The sequence below is a fragment of the Monodelphis domestica genome, chromosome 2, assembly GCF_027887165.1.
Source record: "Monodelphis domestica isolate mMonDom1 chromosome 2, mMonDom1.pri, whole genome shotgun sequence".
NCBI classification, from domain to species: Eukaryota; Metazoa; Chordata; class Mammalia; order Didelphimorphia; family Didelphidae; genus Monodelphis; species Monodelphis domestica.
The window spans coordinates 28244935-28268505 of record NC_077228.1 but is presented as its reverse complement, the minus strand read 5'-3'; the positions used below and the strand labels follow the sequence as shown (position 1 = coordinate 28268505).

The 23571-nt window shown below is 39.4% G+C and overlaps 1 protein-coding gene across 7 annotated transcripts in view; it reads left to right on the top strand.

Annotated features, from left to right (window-relative positions):
• ELAVL4 (ELAV like RNA binding protein 4) overlaps positions 1–5151 on the top strand; it is a 161371-nt gene extending 156220 nt beyond the window's left edge. For all 7 annotated transcript variants that reach the window (XM_056815171.1, XM_056815172.1, XM_007480197.2 and 4 more), the window contains one exon: positions 2113–5151. In XM_056815171.1, coding sequence (XP_056671149.1) covers positions 2113–2440 — 328 coding nt within the window. In that variant the 3' untranslated portion in view covers positions 2441–5151. The remainder of the gene's footprint in view (positions 1–2112) is intronic.
• Positions 5152–23571: the final 18420 nt, after the last annotated feature.

Below are 23571 nucleotides of genomic sequence, written 5' to 3'. Positions count from 1 at the left end.
GGTTGAGGACCCCTTCCTTGCACCTCTCTAAATGCCTTATTTATCTCTTTGCATATATCAGGTGATTGCTAATAGATTAAAATCAAGTAATTGCTAATAGATTAAATAGATTAAAAATCAAGTGATTGCTAATAGATTAAATAATAGATTAAAAATCAAGTGATCGCTAATAGATTAAAATCAAGTGATTGCTAATAGATTAAATAGATTAAAAATCAAGTGATTGCTAATAGATTAAATAATAGATTAAAATCAAGTGATTGCTAATAGATTAAAATCAAGTGATCACTAATAGATTAAAATCAAGTAATTGCTAATAGATTAAATAGATTAAAAATCAAGTGATTGCTAATAGATTAAATAATAGATTAAAATCAAGTGATTGCTAATAGATTAAAATCAAGTGATCGCTAATAGATTAAAATCAAGTAATTGCTAATAGATTAAATAGATTAAAAATCAAGCGATTGCTAATAGATTAAATAATAGATTAAAAATCAAGTGATCGCTAATAGATTAAAATCAAGTGATTGCTAATAGATTAGATTAAAAATCAAATGATTGCTAATAGATTAAATAATAGATTAAAATCAAATGATCGCTATAGATTAAAATCATGTGATTGCTAATAGATTAAATAGATTAAAAATCAAATGATTGCTAATAGATTAAATAATAGATTAAAATCACATGATCGCTATAGATTAAATAATAGGGTTTTTTTTAATCTAAACTTCCAAGTTTCAATTTTGTGGAACCCCCCCCCAACTTTTAAAATAATAATAATTAGTACTTACATCATCCCTACTGTGTGTCAGGCACTGTACCTAACACTTTAAGATGTGACTTTAGGATTTTGTAGTGTATATATTTGTAGCTTCAGCTCTTATCATGTGGTGGAAACTAAAAGCACTCTCCTTCAGCAGGGCAGAAATCATTATTCACCCTTTGCTTAGCCTCAGTTTCCTCATCTGTGAAGTGGGTATAATCTTTCTCCACAATTCCCTTCATGTGGCCATAGTTTTGGAGAAGGTATTCTTGGAAGCCAAAAGGCCCTCAAGGAGAGATGGTAGTCATTATCCTGTACTGTACGAGAAGAGTCTGAGCTCAGACCCAACACAGAAGGTTTTCTTAAGAATTATTTTACCCTAGAATTTATATCTCAAATTTCTGGAAAATGTGTGTTAAAAATTGTTGTTACATGTCAATGGGGAAATTTTTTTTTAATTTTGTCTCAGGCACAACCTTTCTGCTTCTTTGATTCATTTACAAATTGTCCCCAATCTTTTCTCTTATTAATAAACTGCTGGATGGATGACATTTTGCCGTATTGGGGCCAACCAAGGAAGTTTCCTAAGGAGACCATTACCTTCCTCTCCTTTTCATTACCCCCATCAAAAAAAAAAAAAGCCTAAAAAGACCCTCGAGCAAAGTGTTGGTTTTCTAACAGCCCAGTTAGGGTAGTGCCAGGTCAATGACTTCCAACACTACCCTGAACAATCCCAGCCCAGTAGAGAGGCATGAAGGGATGAGGAATCTCAGTTTCCAAAACTCCAGTCTTGTAGGAAGGACGGCATTTCTGTAGGGATACTGAGATGACCAGAACCAACACCACCAAATCCCCCCACTCAAAGTTGTGAAATGATTACACTTTGGAGTGACCGCTGGAGGAGTGAATCCTTTCAGGGCTACCCTTTTAAAAATTATTAATTTTTTTCAATTAACAAGCAATTTATTTTCTCTTTTTCCACACACACACGCCCATTGGGAAAAAAAAGAGAAAGAAAACCTGAGTCACAAAATACTCCATTCTTTAAGTGCAAGTAGAATATAGAAATAAATCTGTCTAAGGATTTTCCCTCTAAGTACATCCCTGGACCAATCAGGGAGTACCATATACCCCTCTCCCATGTCAAAAGAAAATGCTACAGATTTCTGTTTTGTGTGTGTGTTATTTTTTGTAACCTTCACAATCAGAGTGCAGACTTTAAGCTCTGTATGTTCTGTGTGTGTCTCCATGTGTGTATTGGGGTTGGGGTGGAGTAGAGGGAGGGTGATGACCTCACGCTCAGAACAACTCGTAGATTTCCCCCAACTCTGTTTGCTTATCAGGTTCTCCCCCATCACAATTGACGGGATGACGAGCCTGGTTGGAATGAACATCCCGGGACACACCGGGACTGGCTGGTGCATCTTCGTCTATAACCTGTCCCCCGACTCAGACGAGAGTGTCCTCTGGCAGCTCTTTGGCCCATTTGGGGCTGTGAACAACGTCAAAGTCATCCGCGACTTCAACACCAACAAATGCAAGGGGTTCGGTTTTGTCACCATGACCAATTACGATGAGGCCGCCATGGCGATTGCCAGCCTTAATGGATACCGTCTGGGAGACCGAGTGTTGCAAGTTTCCTTCAAAACCAACAAAACCCACAAATCCTGAATTTCATATCCTTACTTATTAAAATATATATATAAATATATACGAACAAAACACACACAAAAAAAGAGAGAGAGAAGGAGGAGGCGAGAGAGAGAAACAAACTTTTTTGAGGCTTATGTTCAACCATGGACTTTATAAGCCAGTGTTGCCTAAGTATTAAAACATTGGATATCCTGAGATGTACCAGGAAAGGGTTTTATATAATGCTTAGAAAATAACAAAAACAAATCTTTGATGCATTGAATGTTCTTTCATAGCTGTTATTGTTGAATATGACCTACATAGATGACGATGTACAGGGATTTTTACCCAGCCGGCTAACTTTACCGCCTTCTTTGAAGGGGAATCTTTTTAAGGTGACCATTCGCTTATTTGAAGAAAAAAAAAACACACAGAAAAAAAAACAAAAAAAACACAAACACAATTTTTACAAAGCAATGGAATCAAAAGAAAGAACAAGATTTCTTTTTTTTTTTCAAAAATGTTTTACTCCAATCAGATTGGTAAACCCCTCCAAGTTCAAATTAAAGAGGAATAATAAAAATTGCAAAATAGGAAAGAAAAAACTTTTGCAATTTTTTTTAATTTTTCTTTTTCCTTTTCTTTTATATCATGTGAACTCAGCAGCCTTCTGTTTAGGGGGATGGGGCCGAGGGGGACACCTGATGACATTAACAATTTAATATCATTAATGTTGCCAAAGAGGTGGTCTCTTTGCTGAAAATGGGTTTCAAGAAAAATCTATTTTTATAAAATATAAAGAATTTTTACAAGAGAATCTGGATTTGAGAAAAAAATATTTTGACTGGCTAATTTAGGGGAAATTGACAACTTTGTCATGTTCATACTGCACTGGTAACTTTTTAGAGATCAAGATGTGTGTTTTAATCCGGATTCGTAGATTGTTTTTTGAAGGATGGGCTATAAACAGATGATCTTCATATCTTTTCATAGCATGTAATAATTAAAAAAAATATTAACTACTACAGGAAGGGAGAGCAGAGAGGGGTCTACCCAGGGTACCACAGTTCCCCACAGTCAAAACCCAAAAGCAAGGAGAGGAGATGTAAGACGGTTTTTCTTTAAGTCATCAGTATGGGATCTCAACAGAACAAACGTTTAAAAGATTAATTTTTTTCTTCTTAATTGGAAGCTTCCTTAGTTTAAGCAGTAGGTGCTACGAAATTATTTACATATCTTAGTGTCATAGTTCAATGTAATGTGTTTAGGAAAGAGAAGAAACAAACAAACAAACAAAAAAATACATTTGCTTTAAAATTTGTTAAGGAATTTTTGAGATTGACTTTGTCGCCCTGCTGATAGAACTGGGCTATGTCGGTACATTGGAAACACCATTTTTGGTTTTTGCTTGAATCACTTATTTATTACTTGCCGATGTGAATGACGCGTATGGGCCAAAATCAAATCTAGCTAGTTTTACTTCTTTGTTCATTTAAACTATGGGAAGAAGCATATTATTGTGTCATTTTGTTGTGTGTGTATGTGTATATATAATATAAATATATATATATATAAAGTTATTTTTTTTGGGTTAATTTATTCTAAGTTGTAACACTTTGCTAGTTTTGTTGGTATATGTCCTTAAAAATGTTTTCTTATGATACTTAAGTGACAGCGGTATCAAGGTAACTTGTGTAGAAATATCGTTTGCTCTATTGTCATGTTTGTTGTGAATATTTTTTCTTACTGCACAGTAGAAAAAACCACCACTACCACCACCACCACCACCACCACCACCACCACCACCACCACTGGGTCTTTCTTTTCATGTAAATTCAGATTGGGGAGAAACAAACTCACACACACAAAATCAGAGCAAAGGGAACAAAAAAGTCTGGGGGGTGGGGTGGGGAGGGCTCTCCCAGTCCCAGTGCACTGACCGACCACATGAGTACATTTGTGCTTTGTATGGTTCTATATTTAAAACAGGAAAAAAAAAGGAAAAAAAAAAGACAAACCACCACCACCAAACCACAAAGGGTCCATGCTCTTCCCTGGGTAATAGAAGCAGTTACTCACTATGCATAATATAGTTGATAGTTAAATTGGTTATTGCTTTTCTTGTCTTGTTACATAAAATCTTTTCAATACAAGTTTAGTCTTAATGGTAATAAAACGTTATGGTTATTTATAACTCGGGCTAATTTTGTGCGTTTTTTTTCTCATGTTAAACCCACTAAGTGCATGTCGTCAAAACTCCTGTTTCCACACCCAAAGAGGCAAATTTTTGTAGATGTAGAGAAACACGGGAAAACCATGGCTTGCATCCTCGATGACTTCTCCTTTGGGCTTTTCTTTGTTTTTCAGCCTCCACAATATTCAGGTTCTCGAAATCACTAGCTTTTCAGTTGTGAGGACACTCATTCCACGTTCCATCACCTAACTGGGAAGAAGCTCAGTTTCCTGGCCATGTTCTGACACGTTGGCTGGGCACTAGTGGGGAAGGCATGCCAAAATCTTTTCTCTACAATGTGTTTACTATTGGGGGAAAAAGGGGTGGGAAAAAGAAGCTTTCTTAGGACCAGGCAGTTGTAAACTTTAGTTACAATGAATGACTTCATGTTAACCTTGCTAGTTTAGATCATTTCAGAAGGAAAAAGTATTGTAAATGTTTCTTTTCTTAATCTTGTTGTGTTTGAATTATTTGTACTTTAACTGTCCAGACAATAAATGAAAGTGTGTAGAATGGCTGTGGACTTTGCAGATTTTTATATGTATTTATTCAGAATCTTTTTTAATATAAACAGTTGCATGAGAATCCTGATTCCTCTCAAATCTTTTATCAAGATATCCTGTATTGGCTACATCATTAAAAATCGCTCTTTCTGAAAGAAAGATGACCATGTCACTCCTCTGCCCATGAAACTCCACTGGCTCACTATGGCCTCTAAGATAAAACGCGAGCCCCCGTTTGGTATTAGAGCCCTTCACATTCAACATCCAGCTGACTTTTCTAGACTTTATACTATGCTATAAATTTTTATAATTTATAAATTTATATACACATGTATAAAAATAATTTATAAATATTTATAATATATTATTATGTATATAATATACATTACTCACTTTCATACACTTAATGATTCTGTAAAACTGACCTGTATTCCCTAAAACCCACCCTTCAAAGTGCCTTCTAGCCCTTGCAAAGACTTTTCTCCATGTCTGGCACACTCAGTCTCTAAGCCTGTTAGCTAGAGGCTAGCCTCTATCTTTAGCTAGCTAATCCCTGCCTTCTTTCAAGTGCCACCTACAGGAAACTATTCTTGATCTCCTGGTTAGTGTCCTTCTCCTCCATTCTCAAGTGATTTGTACATGTCTTTACACTGATAAATGCTTCCATATCATTACCCCTCAGTTGAATATGAACTGGAGGGCATGACTTTTTTTTTGCTTTATGTATTTTCCCAACCCCTAGCACTGTGCTCTGCATGCCATAGGCACTTAATAAGTGCTGGTGTAATCCAGTTAGATGCAGAGCACTTAAAAATATCAGTTATGAATAGGCCACACCCTTTGATTTTATGTATTTGAAGGAAATGTATAGCTGATGCTTGAATGAATATTGCATTTTTTCAACTTTTATGTAGTTCTTGACAAGTTAGAAACTGCTTTTGTACTTATTAATATCCCCAAGAGCCCTATGAATAAACTGAGGCTTAAAGAGAGGAACTGATTAATAAATGAAGAGGGAAGCATAAACCTAAATCTTGGGCCTCCAGCACTCATTCTGCCATATTACATTGACATCTTTGAAGTGATACTCATCCAATAAAATTTCTGTAGCCAAACTTAATCATTTTAAACCAAGTCAGTACTTAATGAATAGTCGTTAAAGCTCAAGTCAAAAAAAGATGTTAAAATCTTTTGTAAGTTCTTGCTGGCCAGCTTAGAAAGTCTAAACACTCTTCTCTTCCTTTAGAAGCAATATCTTTAAGCTTGCCTGGGTTTGAAGGACTATGGATGTGAATGAAACAGATTCTAGTCTCAGCGAAGCCAAGAGAGGCTTCTTAGTCACAACACTTGCCTTCAATGCAAGCATAGTGAAGATTTTATGTATTTTAATTTTTATTCTTTGAGTCGAAACCCTAAAAGATGAATTCTTCAAACAGAAGTCAAATTAAGCTTTGTTTGGAGAGGGGGGAATCTTCCTACAGTTCAAACAGTTACCAGACTTTGCTTCTCTGCTTTTATGAGGAGTGACTCCCTTCTTGGTTTGGACTCATGAATAGCTAGATGTTCCATCCACTACTCTCTCTTTCAAGTTGCTTTTTCCCTTGATACAGACCATACAGAGGATTTCCCCTCCACCACCCTCACCCTTAACAAACCAGAACTTCTAGAAGTGTTGGGTCAGACACCCAAGCTAAACAGTTTTAATGCAAACCCTGTTTCTGGTGCTTCTCTGGGAGGGGAAGATACCTCTGGGTTCTCGGAGGCTCTACCAGTCAGGCACTGACCTCAGTAGGTCCTGTCAAATTGAACAGGCTTTGGGGTGAGTCCATTGTCACCTATCTGAAGTCTTTCCTCATCCAGATAGGACTCATGGCCAGAAAGCTGGCACCAGAAGACCCGTTATTCTAGCCAATAACTCTTCAGACCATTGGTCAGGCATGGAAGGACTGTGTTGAGCTTTAGCATGAATGGAGTTAACCAGAGGGAGATTGTGAATCTTTGAAGCAGGGGACCCCTTTGGTTATCATAACTGAATCAAATTCATTTTTCAATATTTATAAGTCACTGGATACTAAAAGTCCCTGGTCCCTGCTTTTCAAGGCAGCAACCATTTTATTTTGTCTTAAGAGAAAACCATCTTCCAGGAAGGAAAGCATAAGGCAATCTTGTGATCATAAGAGCTACACACAAAAAATGATTTTTTCCAGGTCTACAAAACATGTTTGTTGCCATGCCCATGCCTTGAGCCTCTTGTGTTGCTGCTTGTCTCCCAGATGGATGGAGCATTTGTCTCAGAGTCCTAGAAGGGAGTGGGAACTAAACAGATTTGTCCTAAGAAGTGTTATTCTGGGGGGCAGCTGGGTATCTCAGTGGAGTGAGAGTCAGACCTAGAGATGGGAGGTCCTGGGTTCAAATCTGACTTCAGACACTTCCCAGCTGTGTGACCCTGGGCAAGTCACTTGATCCCCATTGCCTGGCCTTTACCACTCTTCTGCCTTGGAACCAATACATAGTATTGATTCTATGAAGGAAGGTGAGGATTTATTTTAAAAAGAAAGAAAGAAAAAAAGTGTTATTCCCTCCTACTCCTGCCTCAACTCTTTTGAATATCCGGAGGAAGAACGATGTGTGATGTCCCTTGGTCACATCTTCCATGACCCATCTCCTGAATGTTCCACGGGGCCTTGTCCCACGATGTGTAAATCTGCTGCTCTTTCCTTTAGTCTCCCATGGCTGACAAGATCGTAGATGTGAATCTTTGGCAGACTGGCCAATCGCAGGGAAGTTGGGTTGATTAATTTCTTTAGACCCTGGAGACGGTCCAGTTTGCATGGTTCAGCTATTGTATGTTTAAGAAGTCTGGTGGCATTTACTTAGCATCATTTCAGTTTCACGGAGTTCTAAAGGAAAGAGAAGAGGTGTCTAGTGAGCCTTGTCACCTGCATCATCACCCCCCCAAAGTCTTATGTAAACTGCTCTCCCAGCCAAAGTTTCCTCAGGGCATCTCCAGCAGGGACAAGCTCATCAATTGGGGTCACACTCATGCATCTCTTCCCACGATTAATCATGTGCTTGTTTGGAAGTGGGATGGCTTGTCCTCATTAGAACCTTCTGTGCCCAAGAGTCAATAAAAAAGGATTTGTACTTCCACAAAGCTGAATTTTGTACTAGTAACTCAGATTCAGGCAACACTTCGGTATGTGGCACAATAAATAAGTGCTTGTTGACTGACTATCATGGAGCTACAGCAGCCTGTTCAGTCTTTCCCAATGGAGCCCTCATCCGTGGGTCTCTTCGTAGTCTTTCCTCCTGCAGACATGATGGATTGGTCTAACAAAAGAGGTACACACTGCCTTGCCTCTTGCGAAAAATGCCTTCAGATCACCCCTGCTCAGCCCAGAGTCAAGCACTTAATAAATTCTTGTTGACTTGCAATACTGGGATGTGCCCAATTAAACACAGGGAGGGCATTTTCTTGACACTTAACCTAGAGACGAGAGAAATCCTGGCTGAAAGCAAACGTGCAGATTTAGTAAATATCTGTAGAATTTCATAAAAACCCGAGTCTAAATCTCTCGTGGTGGCTTCCCAGGTGATGGGTGGAGAGGTCTTTGTGATATGCTTTACCTTCTCCCCTTCCTCTCGTCTACTGGGAGAAGAGGATATTGAAGGAAATTACACTTGATTTCTAGAAGCTAAAATCGAGTTTCCACATTGCCCAAAAAGTGACTCACACTTCCTTTATCGTGTTAGCTCTTTTGGTATAATAGGTAATAAGATAATTTCTTGTGGAACTCTATTTGTGCAAGAACCAGGTTTCTTCGCTCTGTGCAGCGCACTTACTGAAGTGTCTTCACAGGAGAGAAAGAGGCGTAATCCGCACTTCAGATTTAAATAGACATGAGAATGTGGAAGTGTTCATTTAAGGGAAGCAGGAAGAAGTATTTCTCTAGTCTCATCTCCCCCTGCCCTTTTCTACCAGTCAAAAATCCTCCAGTTCATCCTCAAAGCTCAAGTTCAATACTGGGAAAATTTCTGGGTTGTCACTTTTGATCCTGATGTAGTTTGCCATTTGCCATTGATAAATGATGCATTTAAAGGGTTTTAGAACAACAATTGGCCAAAAAAGTGACATAGGTGGTATTCTCCCAGAATTTGAGTGCCATCTTGAGACCCAAACCTAACGTTACTCTGGCAATTATGGCATCATTTGCTTCTTCCATGGTGTAAGAAACTAATGGGGGGAAAGGAATGCGCAGCTAGGTGGCTCAGTGGATTGAGAGCCAAACCTAGAGGTGGCAGGTCCTAGCCTCCGACACTTCCTAGCTATGTGACCCTGGGCAAGTCACTTACCTCTCATTACCTAACCATGACTATTCTTCTGCCTTAGAACCAGTAAACAGTATTGATTCTAAGGCAGAAGGTAAGAGTTTAAAAAAAGAAGCTAATGAAGTCATGGTGTCCCGAAGCTGTTGCCTGACCTCTAAATGGTTCTTCATTCAGAAGATGATTCCAAACAATTCCTTCCTCCCCATGCCAAATTGATAAAGAGAAACAGAAACAGAATGGGACCACAAAGGAATATGATTTAGACCTACCGTTAAGATGTTAACAGTAAACTTAACAGCCATACTGCCCCATGAGGAGGGGAGCAGGGGATGGCAAAGTTGAGTTACTGAGGTTCTCCAGAAGGTTGCCCATTGGATGATGGTCATATCCTCTTCTGAGCATGTTTCCATGTCTACTCATGGGGCAAAGCTGAGTCGTGGGCTTTGCTAAGAGAAACTCAATGTTCAGAATATGGGGCCAGACACAGTTGGCACAAAAGGTTCGCTTAAAGCATCCTGTTTGTGGAAGAACATTGACCAGAGGACTAAGAGGTCCAGGCACCCAGCCATCTGGAGACCAGTTAAAGGGATGCTGGTGCTTAAATGAGGAAAGAGACGAGGGAACGGAGAGCTGAACAATTCTGTGGCAGAAGGATTAGACTTGCTCTCTGTCTCTGAAGGGCGGAGTGAGGAGTAGGGCATGAGGAACAAAGCAGATTTAAGTTCTACGCAAGGAGAACTTTCCCAACAATCAGAGCTGCTAACTGGTAGAAGGCACCATCTCTGGACCTTTCATCTCCCCATCTTTAGAGTTGTTTTTGCAGAGATTGGGCTTCCCCTTATCCATGCGTTGGAGAGAGGATGTCTGTTGGGTACTGTTCAGACTAGATGCTACTTAAGGTAGCCCCTGGGTACTTTCTCTCTCTGATATTCTCTGTTCCCTGTTCTAAGGCCTCTCCTCACTCCGATATTACGTGTTCTAAGACCCTTCCAGCTCTGGCATTCCCTGCTCTAAGCCCCCTCCCAACTCTGGCAGGCTATGAATGATTAAACAGGTTTGCCATTGTTAATACAGAAAGTGGAAGGAGTTGGTTTGACCAAAGATCTCAGGAGCACATATAAGAATTCCTAATTCTCCATCTATACTTGCTCCATCTCACAAGCAGCTGAATATCTTATTGGTGAATGGAAATGAATGGAAATAGAATAGACCATCCATGGCCTAAGAGGCCTGCGGGGTCTTTCTCCAATGCAAAGTGCTTTCCTAGAGGCAGCTATTGGGTATAGTGGATAGAGTACTAGACATTGAGTTTAGGGAGATCTGAATTCAAATCTGATCTCAAACATCTGCTATTGTTATTCAGCAGTCATGTCCAACTCTTTGTGACTTCCTTTGAGACGTTTTTGGCAAAAATATTGGAGCTATTTGTCATTTCCTTCTTCAGCTCATTTTACAGGTGAAGAAACTGAGGCAAACAGGGTTAAACGATTTGCCCAGGGTCGCATAGCTATTATATATCTGAAGTTGGATTTGAATTCAGGTCTTCCTGATTCCACACCTAGTACTCTATCTACTGTGCTACTTAGTCATTCTTACTAGCTGTGTAACCCTGGGCAAGTACCCTAACTGCTCTGTACCTCAATTTCCTCAACTGTCAAATAATAAAATAATAACATTTGGCAATAATATGATAATGGCATATTATAGTAATAGCCCCTGTCTGTCAGGGTTGTTGTAAGGATCAAATGAGATGTTTGTAAAGTATTTGATTCATAGTAGCTATTTAATGAATTCTTATTTCTTTCCTTACAAAAGCCTAATGTGAAAGAAAACCATTGCAGTCAAAATTAGAAGGAAAGCAGAAAACTGGGGGAAATTATTTCAAGTGTTACTAAAAAAAGTTTATTTTAAAAAGAGAGAAATAAGTCAAATTTATAAGAACACAATTCATTCCCCCATTAATAAATGGTCAATGAATATGAACAGGCAGCTATCAGAAATCAAAAGTATCTATAGTCATATGAAAAAATGCTCTAGATCACTATTTATTAGAGAAATGAAAATCGAAACAGCCCTGAGGTACCACCTTCTCATACCTCTCAGATTAGTTAAAGGAAATATAGCAAAGGAAAATGACAAATGTTGGAGGGGATGTGGAAAAATAAGAACACTAGTGCATTGTTTGTGGAGTTGGAAACTGATTTAATCATTCAAGAGAGTAATGGGAATCACATCCAAAGGGCCCCCCAACTCTGCCTACCTTTTAACCCAGCAATATCACTACTGAGTCTGTATTCCAAAGAGATTTTTAAAAAAAGGAAAAGGGCCTATATATTAAAAAATATTCATAGCAGCTCTTTTTTTATTGTAGCAAAGAATAGGAAATTGAGGAGATGTCCATCAGCTGAAGGATGACTGAACAAGTAGTGGTATATGCAACACTATTGTGCTATAGGAAATAATGAGCAGGATGGTTTCAGAAAAGCCTGGAAAGACTGATACAACTAATGCAAAGTGAAGTGAGTAGAACCAGACGAACTGTACAGAGTAACAGCAAAACTATATAATGATCAACTGTAATAGACAGCTATTCTCAGCAAAACAATGATCCGAGAAAATTATGAAGGACACCTGAGGGAAAATACTATCCACCTCCAGAGAAAGAAATGAATGAAGATTGAAACATACTCTTTTACTTTCTTTTTCTTGTTTTGGTCTGTTTTCTTTTACAACATGGCAAATGGGGAAATGTTTTGCATGATCATAAATATATATAATCTACATCAAAATTGCTTACCATCCTAGAGAGGGAAAAGAGGAAAGAGGGGAAAAAGGAGGGAGAGGATTTGGAACTCAAAATTTTAAGAAACAAATGTTAATTTTAATGGAATTAGAAAAACATTTTTAAAAGTCACAATGACAGGAGGCTTCCAAGTGATGATAGACCCATTTCATAGAAGAGAAAATTGAGGTCCAATTATGGGGAGTGACTTCTCCAAGTTCACACTGCTTGTCATTTCAGAGAATTCTTAAATCTCTGCAAAGTCTAGTGCTCTTTCTACCAGCGCAGGCTGTCTGGAAAAGACTTGTAATCAATATCTCTCTAAATATATATTGCTCTGAGTGTAGGCCACTCCATTAAATGAGATTTCTTTCATAGGAGAAATAAATAAAATACCCTTTGCTGTATCTTTTTTAGTGTCTACCTATATGTACCAATATATAAAAGTCTATCTGGAAAAATTAGAGATTATAGGCTGTACTCAGGTTTTATATTAGGTTTTATACAAGATGTTTTATGCAAGATGAGGCCTACCAAGTCATTCCTTTCCCTTACCTCAAGCTCACTTTCCTTTTCTGAAAGGCTTTTCATTAATGAATCCTTCCAGGTTTAACACTGTTCTGAGACCTGTCTCAGCTCTGACATTTCCTGTTCTCAGGCCCTTCCCAACCCTGACACTCCCTGTTCTCAGGCCCCTCCCCCTCCCACACTCCCTGTTCTAAGGCCCCTCCCAACCCTGACACTCCCTGTTCTCAGGCCCCTCCCCCTCCCACACTCCCTGTTCTAAGGCCCCTCCCAACCCTGACACTCCCTGTATCAGGCCCCACCCCCTCCAACACTCCCTGTTCTCAGGCCCCTCCCCTCTGACACTCCCTGTTCTCAGGCCCCTCCCCCTCTGACACTCCCTGTTCTCAGGCCCCTCCCAGCCCTAACCTAGGTTCAGGCATTGCTACTTTCAATTATGTAAACAAATTAACGTCAATGTTTTTGGAGACTCAGTTTGAGTTTAGTCTGAATGGACAATGAGACTTGGCAGCCCAAAAGACTGGGTGCCACGTTTCAGAAAGGATTTGAGAGTGTCTGGGAAGGAAGGATGAGGAAGGATTGGATACCAATCAACATGGATTTGTTAAAGACTTGCCAGGCACTTGGCTAAGAACTGGAAATCAATCAGTCTGTCCTCAAGGAGCTTCCATTCTAATCATGGAGACAATGTTGATGTAAATAGTTATTTACAAATGGGGACACTGGGAAAGACCCCCTGCCCCACTGGGGATAGTGTTTGAGTTGAATTTTGAAAGAAGCAGAGAGAGTATTCCGTGTTATTTAACGATTGGTTAAAGGGAAATCGAAGTATTTAACCTGGAGAAGACATAATAGCTGACAAATCTTTGAAAAGTGGGAAATGAGTCTTAATTCTGTTCCACAAGCATTAAATGTCTACCGTGTGCAGGCCAATGATCTAAGCCCTGGAGATACAAAGGCAAACACCCTCCCCAAGTTGGCTTGTTCTGCTTGGCTCTAGAAGTCAGAACTAGGAGCAACAAGTACAAATTGGAGAAAGGTTCAGTGTCAGGGAAACAGCCCACCATAGGTAGAAAGGGCTGCCCTGGGAAGTAGGGGCTTCCTTCCACCTGCAGATCCTGGAACCAAGAACCTGGCGATCATTTGTCCAGGCATTCCTCTTCGGGGGTGGGCCAGACAGATTTCCCCCTAAAGTCTCTTCTAGGTCTCAGATTCTCTGAATCTTTATGGCTAATGGCCTTTAAAATTCCTTCCAGCTATTCTATTCTAAGACAGTAGGAAACCTGTTGATATGCAGATATTTTTTAATATTTCGAGTCTGGAGTGCATCAATCCATCACTACATCCTTATCTTAGAATCTCAAAATCTTGGAGTTTGAAGAGACCTCAATGACTTCTGCCTCCCTTTAGCTGACATTTAGGAACAGGAGTAGGTCCTGGGCTTGTGATTTGATGCAATAGTTTAGAGAACTCTCAGATGGGGAAATCCTCTCTGCTAATGCAGGGTGACACCTCGTCTACAATTTAGAATTTTAGAGAATTATCTGAGTTATTGAGAAATTAAGATTACTCAGGGTCTTGTAGCTAATGTCTGAGGTGGGAATTGAACCGAGATCTTCCTGGTTTCAAGCTGTCTATCCACTTGGCCACATTGCTTTTCTAGAGAGTGCTTAATCCAGAGAGAGCTCACTGGTTGGTTGATTGATTGATTCTGGTCTTTTAAGTAAAGGACCCAGAACTGAAAACAATCCTACCTCTGTGTGTGTGTGCCTAGTCCACGCAGGCAGTAAAGATGGGTAAAATATAATCTTCCTAAAACTTATATTTCAGTAGGGGAAATAGGATATGGATTTATGAAAAATGTGAGTCACCTCCTAAGGGCATCTTTAGAGGGAATTCCTAATACTTTAATATCTAGGCAGGCTTTCTCTCAATTTCCACTGTCATTTTCCTCAAGTTCCATGACCTTGACTCCATCTTAGCCACTTGTAGGGATGGTAACACACTAGATAGAGCAATTACTTCCAAGGCTTCCAAACTTCCTTATTTATAAATGCCAAAATTCTCCATCTAATTAGAAAGAACTCTGACATCCCCACTTCCCACATCCCTCTAGTCATGGTGGGAGAGTCAAAGAAAGTCCTTGCTTTCCCTTCATCCCCCATCATTTACTCTTTTGAAGTCCTCTCAAAATTTTCTACCCAATCAAAATTATGGTAGCTGTAGCATACTGAAACCCCCAATAGTCTGTTTATTCATTAAAGTCTTTCATTTAAAAGTCACTCTGTTCTCAAGAATGTCAGCACCTGGCTGACCATATTCTTTTCCTACCTAAGGCTTGTCCTTATACTAGAGGATCTTGTTTGTCTTTCACTTTTGAAGATGCCATCACAAGAATGTTGGCTTGACTTGCAAATGAGTTGGAGTTAAGTGAGACAGAATTTCTAGGGACATATTTATATAGATGCTCTCAGACTTCTTAGCCTCAGATTTCACCATCATTAAGCTTCCCAATTCCTTCACTCTTCAGTCCTTTCTCAATCCATTACTATTGCTCTGACTGACTCTACTTTCCTGCCTTTCCATCTTCAACCATGTAGCTAGTCATTTCAACTCTACCTCATCTTCTCCTCTTGAATCTCTTACCCCCGTCTTATCGTGATTCTTCTCTTAACCACCTACTTCCTCCATCTCTACTCACAAGCCACTGAAAGAAGTTGGAGTAAGTCTCACATCTTGGCTGACTGGGTACACTAAAATTCATGTTATCCAACCTCAAAAAAAGTCCTCACTGATGGTCTAATTGATTCACTATCTTACTCCCTACAGAAACTTTCCTCCATGCCTCCTCCTTCTCCCTCTCTCTCAGCTCACCTTAAAAAAATTGAGACCATTTGATTGTACTTCCTCCTCCCCACTTTCTTTATTTCAACTCTTTGCTATCTTCTCCCACAACCCCCTCCTTTCCTTTAACTTCTTTCTTTTTCCAGCTAAGAATTAATACTATGCATTGCTTCCAAGTCAGAAGAGTGGTAAGAGCTAGGTGATTGGAGTTATGTGACTTGCCTTGGGTCACCTAGCTAGGAAGTGTCTGAGGCCAAATTTGAACCCAGGACCTCCTGTCTACTGGCCAGGTTCGTTATCTATTGAGCTAACTAGCTGCCCCCTTTTCTCTCAGAGTTGCCAGAACATAAGATTGTTCTCCTCTACTAACAATAACAACAGCAGAAGCCAGCATTTAGCATGCAAATTCCTTTTGAGTAAGGATTGTTTCATTCTTTGCATTTGTATCCTCAGTGCCTAGCATATTAAGTGTTTCCTAAATGCAGGTTGGTTGATTGATGAATTAATAGGAGTAGGAGCTCTGAAGACTCTCTAGACCTACATGATTCCCTAGGAGAGCATCCCTGGAAAGGGGTTCTTCAGGGACTCTTTCTAGGTGGGGAGTGCTGTAGCCTGGAGGCAGCTTGTTCCATTGTAGGACAGCTCTGATTTTTGGAAAGTTCTTTCTGATTTGTAAATAATCTTCTCTGCCACTTCTCAGCCTACTTCTGCCCCCCAACCAAAGCAATCAATTAATAAATCAATCAGCAGGCATTTACTAAAATACAAAGACAAAAACAAAATAGTCCCAGACCTTGGGGTGATCACTTTCTAATGGGATAGATACAAGATACACAAAATAATCCTAATCATTTTCCCACTTTCATTTCTTTTAAAAATTCAATAAACATCCATTAAGTGTCTATTAGGTAAAAGTTTTTGGGTTTGGTGTTGTGAAGACAAAAATGAAAAATGGAGTTTATGGTGTTGTGTGGACTATATGACAACTGTGTGTAATGAGAATGTGTTACCCTCAAAACTACAATTCTCAGCACCCCACCCTACTCACTTCCGAGCTTAAGTAGGGAAGATATAAATTTGGTGTAGCCCCACCTCTCATTCTCTTGTCTCCCTTTTGGGACTTTGGTGGAGCCGCTTTTGTAAACAAGCCAGGAGAACTTAGTCACATGGTCTTGATTTTGTTAATTAATTAGGTTTTTTTTTTACTTCTATTTCCTTTTAATTCCTTCTACTTCAAGTTATTATTAATAAACTTTATAAAATTAATACTTGGAGTTGCTGGATATTAATTTAAATCTTACAACTGAGACAGGGAGTCAAGATGGCAGCCTAGAAGGAGCAGAAGCTCAGACCTCTGAATGCCCTTCCTTGCCGATCACAAACTGAATGCTCCTAAGGGACTGAAAATAAAACTTAACAACAAGACAAAGCCAAGGAACCCTCCTGCTGGACTTAATTCAAAAGGTACGCCCCCCCAAGCCAGAATCCAAGAACACTCAGGTTTAAGGGGAAGGCAGAAGGAAGGTTCCAGGACCCATCCCCCCTCCCACCTTGAGCACTGAGACTCCAGTAGCAGCTGGAACTTCTGGGTGGGCAAAGATGCTGGTCTGGAGGGTGTACCTTGTGGGCAGGGCTGTGATAAGTTCATAGCATCCAACACAGACGGTGGGGAAGGAGATAGAGAGGGAGCATAGACCTGGCAGCCTGGCCAGAGCTGTGGAGATCCTCCATATTTGCTCCAGCCTTCCATGAGGTTTTGGACTCAGAACACACCCAGCCCAACTAAGCTGAACTTAATCCCATCAAAAGTCTCCAGAACTCAGGGAAGCCCAGGCTCCACACCCATCCTCATTGACTGCTGGACTTTAATCCAATCAAACGCCTCCAGAGGACAGGGAAGCTAAAACCCCCAACAACCCTCCTCTAGAGACTACACCGAGAGATCTTCTATTAAAACTCCAAGAGGGGAGACTGACAGAAGCCCCCAAAACAAAAACAAAAAAAATGAGAGGAGCAAGAGCACAGACAAATACGAGGAGTAAAGAAGGGGTGAATATGAGCAAACAACAGAAAAAGAAGAAAGAAATTTCAATAGACAGCTTCTATTCAGCAAATGGAACAGAGGGGGAGAGATCAGCAAACGATAAGTCAGAAATCCCAATGAATTGCATATAGGCTGTGGAAGAACTCAAAACACAATTAGGAGAGGCTGAAGACAATTGGGGAAAGAACAATTAAGATAAGTCATCTGGAAACAGAGGCACTTGAACTAAAATGAGAAAATAGTGTCTTGAAAACCAAAATCAACCAGCTGGAAAATGAGGCAAAGGAGATGAAAGATGAGGCAAAGAAGATGAAAGATGAGACAAAGGAGATGAAAGACGAGGTAAAGAGGATGAAAAATGACCTTCAAAGAAAATCAGACCAGAAGGAAAAGGATGACCAAAAAGCCAGGGGTCTTTAAGAACCAGAGTACAACAACTGGAATTAAGTGACCTCACAAAGCAGCAGGACACTATAAAACAAAACGAAAAGAATGAAAAAATTGAGGAAAATATGAAGCATCTCATTCACAAAACAGATGACTTAGAAAATCGTTCAAGAAGAGACAATTTAAGAATCATTGGTCTACCAGAAGACCATGACAAAAGAAAAAGGCTGGACATAATACTACAGGAAATTATTCAGGAAAACTGCCCTGATATCCTAGAACAAGAGGGAAAAGTGGAGATTAAAAGAATCCACAGATCACCTCCAGTACTTAATCCCCAACTGACAACACCCAGGAACATTATAGCCAAATTCAAGAACTATCATACCAAAGAAAAGATATAACAAGCTGCCAAGAAGAAGTCATTCAGATACCATGGAACCAAAGTGAGGATAACACAGGATCTGGCTGCATCCACACTGAAGGACTGAAAAGCATGGAATATGATATACTGGAAAGCAAGGGAACTAGGTCTACAACCAAGAATCAAATACCCATCAAAACTGACTATATTCTTACAAGGGAAAGTATGGTCATTCAACACAATAGAAGAATTCCAAGCATTCATAAAGAAAAGACCAGACCTGAACAGAAAATTTGATGTCCAGGCACAGAGAATCACACAAGAGAATCATAAAAAGATAATTAAAAAAGAGGGGGGAAAGAAAAACAAAAAAATTTTTAAGAGACTCAATAAGTTAAAATGATATGTATCCCTATAAGAAAAGAGGTCATTGGTAACCCTTAACACTGTTGTTATCACCTGGGCAGCTAGAAGAATTACACTTAGAGGGAACAGTGACAAACTGTATAGGATGAAAGGACAAGACATAAATAGGTATATAGATATATGCATGCATAAATATATATGTGTGTGTGTATATATATACATATATATGTATATATATACAACTAGAGCTAAAAAAAGAGGTTAATACTAAAAGAGATGGGAAAAGAAACAAATGGAGGTAAATTTATATGCCACAAAGAAGCTCATGGCGGGAAGGGGGAGAACATCAATACACTGGAAGGGTAAAGAGGTTGGAGATAGGAAATACTCAACTCTTACGTGCTTTGAAACTGACCCAAAGAGGAAAGAACAATCCAATCCATTGGGGCAGAGAATAGATTTGCACCCTATAGGGGAGTAAAAGGTTATCAAATGGACTGGTGGGGAGGGAAGCAGTACAAGGGAGGGAGAGGGTGGGGGGCAATTTTAGAAAGATTACAGGGGAAATAAGGGGGAATAAGAAGGGAGGTGGGTAGAAAGGGAAGAAAATAAGGGTAGGAACTAGGGGGGCTGATTATAAACAAACATTGGTGTAGAAGGAAATAGTGAAAGAAGAAAAGGCAGGACCAGGAGTAGAAATCAAAATGCTGGGAAATACACAGCTAGTAATCATAACTCTGAATGTGAATGGAATGAACTCACCCATAAAACGCAAGCAAATAACAGAGTGGATTAGAATCCAAAACCCTACCATATGCTGTTTACAAGAAACACACATGAGGAAGATAGATACGCATAGGGTGAAAGTAAGAGGATGGAGCCAAATCTACTGGGCATAAACTGATAAAAAGAAGGCAGGAGTCGCAATCATGATATCTGACAAAGCCAAAGTAAAAATAAATCTAGTTAAAAGAGATAGGGAAGGTAATTACATCCTGATAAAAGGCAGTATAGACAATGAGGAAATATCTGTACTCAACATGTATGCACCAAATGGCATAGCATCCAAACTTCTAAAGGAGAAACTAGAGGAGCTCAAGGATGAAATAGACAGAAAAACTATACTAGTGGGAGACCTGAACCTTTCTCTATCTGAACTAGATAAATCAAATAAAAAAATAAATAAGAAAGAAGTAAGGGAAGTGAATGAAAGCTTAGAAAAATTAGTTAGTAGACATGTGGAGAAAAATAAATAGGGACAAAAAGGAATATACCTTCTTTTCAGCAGCACATGGTACATTCACAAAAATTGACCATGTATTAATGCATAAAAACATTGCAAACGAGCAGAAAGGGCAGAAATGCAAAAGGGCAGAAATAATAAATGCAACCTTCTCAGATCATAATGCAATGAAAATAATAATTATTAAGGGTACATGGAGAGGTAAATAAAAAATTAAGTGGAAATTAAACAATACGATTCTCCAAAACCAGTTAGTTAAAGAACAAATCATAGAAACAATTAGTAACTTCATTGAAGAAAATTACAATGATGAGATATCCTTTCAAAACCTAGGAGATGCAGCCAAAGCAGTACTCAGGGGCAAATTTATATGGAAAAAAATAAAATAAAATGAGCCACAGAAGGAAAAAATCCTACAACTGAGAAGGCTTGAAGGAGAATGGATGAATTTTCCATCCTGGGTGGATGACAATGGTGATTGGCTTCTTTAAAAAGCATTAGAGGTATTCACTTCCAGGAAATAGAAAAGCAAAGCTGTTGTCAAAACCTTCTGCAGTTCCTGTTGAGCAGACAAGTGGTCATGTAGGCCCTTTTGGAGCCCAGGAGAGGAGAAGAGAAGAGCCTGGATACTAAAGAATATCAAAGTTGAAAGGAGTCTTAGAAGGTGTTATATTCCAGATGAGGGGTGATAAGGGCCAGACAACTAAGTGATACAGTAGATAGAGAGACAGAGCTGGAAGCAGGAAGACCAATTCAAATCCAGCCTGAGACACTTATTGTCTATGCAATCCTGGGTGAGTCACTTGACCTTTAAGGCTCAGTTTCCTCATTTGTCAAATGGGAATAATAATGGCCCTTACCTCACAGGGTAGCTGTAAGGATCAAATGGAATAAAATGTAAAGTCCTTTGCCAATATAAAGTACATTATAAATGATAGCATTATTATTATTATTATTATTATTATTATTATTATTTCCTGAAACTGAGAAAGAGAGTACATGGAAGAATAGACAGTGGCAAAAAATAGGGAGAGTTTAAATATAATGAGGACTGAGAAAAGAGCATTGGCTTCAGTAGTGGAGACCATTGGTAACCTTAGAGAAGGCACCCTAATGTTCTAGTCAGACTGAAGTCAAACTATAAGGGACTGAGAATAGAGAGGGAAATGGTGAAATTTATATATAATATATATATATATATATATTCCTAGAAAAAGGCAATTTTTCTAGGAGTCTTCTTGTGAACCAGGAAGGAGATAGAGGATGCTAGCCTGAGGGGATGATAGAGTCTAGAGTCTTTATCAAGATGGGCAAAACCTGGGCATGTTTGTAGACAAGTGAGAGAGAAATGGTAAAGAGGGAGAGATTGAAATATAGAGAAAGAAAAGGAATGATGGAGGAGGCCAGGACCTGGACGAGAAAAAAGGGACAAGAACAAGGATGTAAGTAGGGAGTGATAGCTTTGGCAAAGAGAAGGGCCACCTCTTCACTGGAGGCCAAGGCAAAGGAGAAGAAAATGAGAAATGGTGAACCCTGACTGTGGGATAGATGGAAGGAGTCAAGAAATAGCTCATGATGCATTAATGGTCTCTATTTTCTAAGTAAAGCATAAGTTAAGGTCCTCCACTGAGAGAATAGGTATGTTCTATGGGCAGGTGTGGACTGGAGTCAGCTCAAATCAGCTCAAGAGAGTTGATTGTTAAATATTTGGTTGGCAAAGGCTCTAAATCAAAGCTTAATTTTCTGTCTTCTTGATTGTCTAGTCTTAAGGGAAAAATGGAGATAATATTGACAATGCCAGTTAAACTTTTAAAATGTACTGTGCATACTTTTCCCCCCTAGAAAGTTGGTTGTTAAATATTTATCAACACATCCCAGCTCTATTGTATAGGGAGTTTGAGGAGAGAAGAGATGACTTGGAATAGCCACTAGGGAAAGTGTGATGGGAAGACACCCAAGAAAGAATAACAGGATTTCTATGTAGTAGTTCCCTGGAGCAAATGAAGAGCAAATGGGACAGGAGGATGAGGACAAATGCTTTCACCTTATAAAAGACAGAACTTCTTAATAATCAGAGCTATCAAAAAAAGTAATGGCCTCCATTATTCTAGGTATCTAAGCAAAGGCTATAACACCCATTGGACTGTCCCCCAGGGATGTTGTATGGGTAGGAGTCTTCATGCTTCAGGCAAAGAGCAAACTACACAGTCTCTCAACAATTATGGGTTAATAGGCTCTAGACCTGAAAAGGACCTAAGAGATCATATGATTCATCTCTTTTACCAATTAGGCTACTAAGACTTACAGGCAACAAGTACTTACTGAATGCTTGCTATGTGCCAGGCACTGAGCTTGGTGCTATCTTAACTTGAACCCTTGAATGAGAATTCGATTTTAGTGAGATCAAAATCATCAACCTCACTTTCTCTTCTTACTGGAAGTAACCCACCAGTTGGAGAAGGGAGCTGGCACAGCAGAAGGATATTTTAAGGTGAGAAGGGCCTAGATGTCCCCAGAAGCCACAGGGTGAGAAGGCAGCTAAATTGTGGTGGGAAAGCTAATCATTCAGAACGAAGAAACTTTCCTAATCTGAGGTTATGATGCTGTTATTGTGAAGAAATCTAAGAAACCCATTTGAGTAGAATATGTGTTGATTCTTTCTTCTTTGGTATAATGAAGTGGTTAGACTCAAAGATTCCCAAATCCCCTCTACCTCAAAATACTCATAGTGATTTTTTTCTCCTAGATTTAAATATCTGTATATTTATTCATTGATAGATAGACCATAAGCTTCTTGAGGACTGGGATGAGTTCATTGCTATGTCCCCAACACCTGGCATGTTATGTAGGCTGTGAAAGGGAATTTTAAACTTCCTCTGTTTATTTTAACTTAATCAATCAAGAACTTGGAGTGCCCCTCCTTTCACACTTAGTCAGGAAGTTCACACCCTCAAAGACAGGAAGTGGACCCCACAAGCACTGTACCCCCTGGGCAATGCTAGATGAATTAAGGAACTATGATTGGTTCCTGAGATGTGAAGTGGGAGAACTGTTGGGTGGAGAAAAGTGCTTCTAAGGTGAAACCCAACAGGAAGTCAGGCACTCTGACTTCGGATTCCCATTTCAGATTCTCATTTTGGATGCAGCTTCTGATTTTGGCTTCTTGATTAGGACTTTGGATTCTGGTGGACATTCAGATTCGAATTGCTCCATTGGTGATTCAGGCTGAAGAGGGATGCTTACTCTGGTGAGACTTTTGCCTTCTTGGCATTAGGGACTGCCTTTTGTGCTCAGCCTCTTTGGCGCAGGTCATTTGTTTGGTGATACCCTTGGCTAGAGACACTCTTGTGGGCTGGTGAGAATTATCATCTGGAGGTACTCAGATCCAGACTTAGGGTATTTAGTTAGGCAATATTTTCTACTTCTTACCTATATTTCCCTCTCCTTACTATCTCTACCTTGCTGTAATAAAGCTACTAAAACTACTAATAGCCTCGTGACTTAAGAGTTAATTTTTATAAACAACGATCACAACCACCTTTTTAACTCT